This window comes from Morone saxatilis, unplaced genomic scaffold, assembly GCF_004916995.1.
Source record: "Morone saxatilis isolate NCDOM2014 unplaced genomic scaffold, NCSU_SB_2.0 Contig15, whole genome shotgun sequence".
Lineage (NCBI taxonomy): Eukaryota > Metazoa > Chordata > Actinopteri > Moronidae > Morone > Morone saxatilis.
This window is the reverse complement of record NW_023339707.1, coordinates 435,057-437,061: the sequence shown is the minus strand read 5'-3', so window position 1 is coordinate 437,061 and position 2,005 is coordinate 435,057. Positions and strand designations below refer to the sequence as shown.

The 2,005-nt window shown below is 36.4% G+C and overlaps 1 protein-coding gene across 1 annotated transcript in view; it reads right to left on the bottom strand.

The window, feature by feature from the left end:
* Positions 1-86, bottom strand: part of LOC118324918 (myelin transcription factor 1-like) — a 24,473-nt gene extending 24,387 nt beyond the window's left edge. The window contains exon 1 of the mRNA XM_035657424.1: positions 54-86. Coding sequence (XP_035513317.1) covers positions 54-86 — 33 coding nt within the window. The remainder of the gene's footprint in view (positions 1-53) is intronic.
* Positions 87-2,005: the final 1,919 nt, after the last annotated feature.

Sequence of the window (2,005 nt, the reverse complement as noted above, 5' to 3'; positions counted from 1 at the left end):
TCATGTTTTGGTCCGCACGTGTTACACCTGCACGTGACGCGGCCACAGCACACCCCAAGTTGTGTGGAGTGCAAGGGCCCGTTCATCGCCGCTTGCAGTTTTAATTTTATTTGGAATTTTGGAGAAATGTTGTCAGTAGTTTATAGAATAAAAAAAAATATTTACTTAAACACATACCTATAAATAGTAAAACCAGAGAAACTCTTGTATACATATATACATACATATACATCTTAAGTTAGCTTGCTAATGTTAGCAAAACATTAGATAGCTAGTTTAACTTAGCTAGCTAACTTAACGTAACTATATATATGTTGTTTTTGTCTTTTAACCATCTTCAAAATGTGGTTGTCTTTTCAACGAAGATGAGCACAGAGCAAAAAGGGGAGGGAAAGGTCAATTAAATGAATATGCAACATTAAATGGCACATCCATATCAGTCTACATCATGTGTGTGTGTGTGTGTTTGTTTGTTTCCACTGACCCCGGATGCCTTTGGAGCGGGTTCGTGTTCGTGTCTCTGTAGTGTCTTGGCTCATCTGAATAACAGAAGGACATAAGTAAGATGAAGAGAAATGATTCAGTCCAGCACTGATACAGATAGACCGACAGATAGATAGATAGATAGATAGATAGATAGATAGATAGATAGATAGATAATAGATAGATAGATACTTTGATGCTGAGGCTCGTCCTCTCTGGTTGATTGGCTCTCCCCTGGTCCACTGTTGGCTCAGTGTCTGACCTTTGAACTCATTTTCTGTTGGATGAAACAACCCATTTACTGTGAGTGGGTGAATTTCAACCAACAGGCCATTACTCTGACCAACAGTTAACTGCCCTGTACAATAACCCTAGGACTCTTAATGAAACCATTCATTACTTATTTTCCATTGCTTAAAATTATGTTTCTTTGCATTTGTATATTCTGTCATATCCACCTACCCCATGTACATAAAGATACCTGCATGTAAAATATTTTTTTTAGCATCATTTGCACTCTGCACCATTGCACTATTGTCTACTGTCTACAAATGATGGTTTATAGATACAGTATGTATAACTCTACATATAAGTCTAAGTATTTTTGTTGAACTTGTTCTGTTTATTTATACTGTTAATCTGTGCTTGCACATTGAGAGCAACATAAAACCAGAGTCAAATTCCTTGTATTTGCATAAAAGTGATTCTGATTCTGATTCTGAAAGATAATTATTTTACAGTTATAAAATTGTTATAAAAGTTCTTACTACTCAGATTGTGAAACCAGATGTATAATCATGTCCTCTGTGGCTCTGGAGGAGCTTTGTCAAGTCTGAGGAAAATAACCCTGATGATGTCATAGTGATGTCACCAGGGTTACGTACTCATGGCATCACAACAGAAAGCCTGCATAACAAACTGTGTGGGGTTTCAGATATGTAGGCATATGCAAGGCAGGGATGGTCTAATGTATTTACTGAAAATATGATTGTCATTGTCCTATGAAAAACATGTAGCTTTGTTTATGATTTGTTTCTGGTTTTCATTCATTTTCAGAAGTGAAGAATTGCTCTTTAATGGACCCTTCCTAAGTCCCGCCCCTTTTTGGTGTGTGCTCTAATAACAGTTGAGCAAGCTTCGATCAGAACTTCAACCTTTCTTTCTCCTTTCCTGAACTTAGATATGCTATATTCTAGGCTTGTGAATGTTTTTATGGATGCATGGTTCAAAGATAAAAGTGACATATATAGTCACATTTTAGCTTAAATGCTAACTAACTGGACAGCTAATCTTTATAAATCGTTAGCTAGCTAGCTCACTAACATTTTGCTACAGAGCAAAAACACTAGCTAACTAGCTCTACACCAATAGTTTTGCTAACATTAGATTTGACTGTATGTTGCTTTAATCTTTAATCATTTTTAAAATGTGGTTGTCTTTTCAATAGATTAGCCTAGCACATAGCATATCTAAGTACAGGAAAGGAGAAAGTTGACTGAGGCAGGACTTTTGGAAGGGTCTT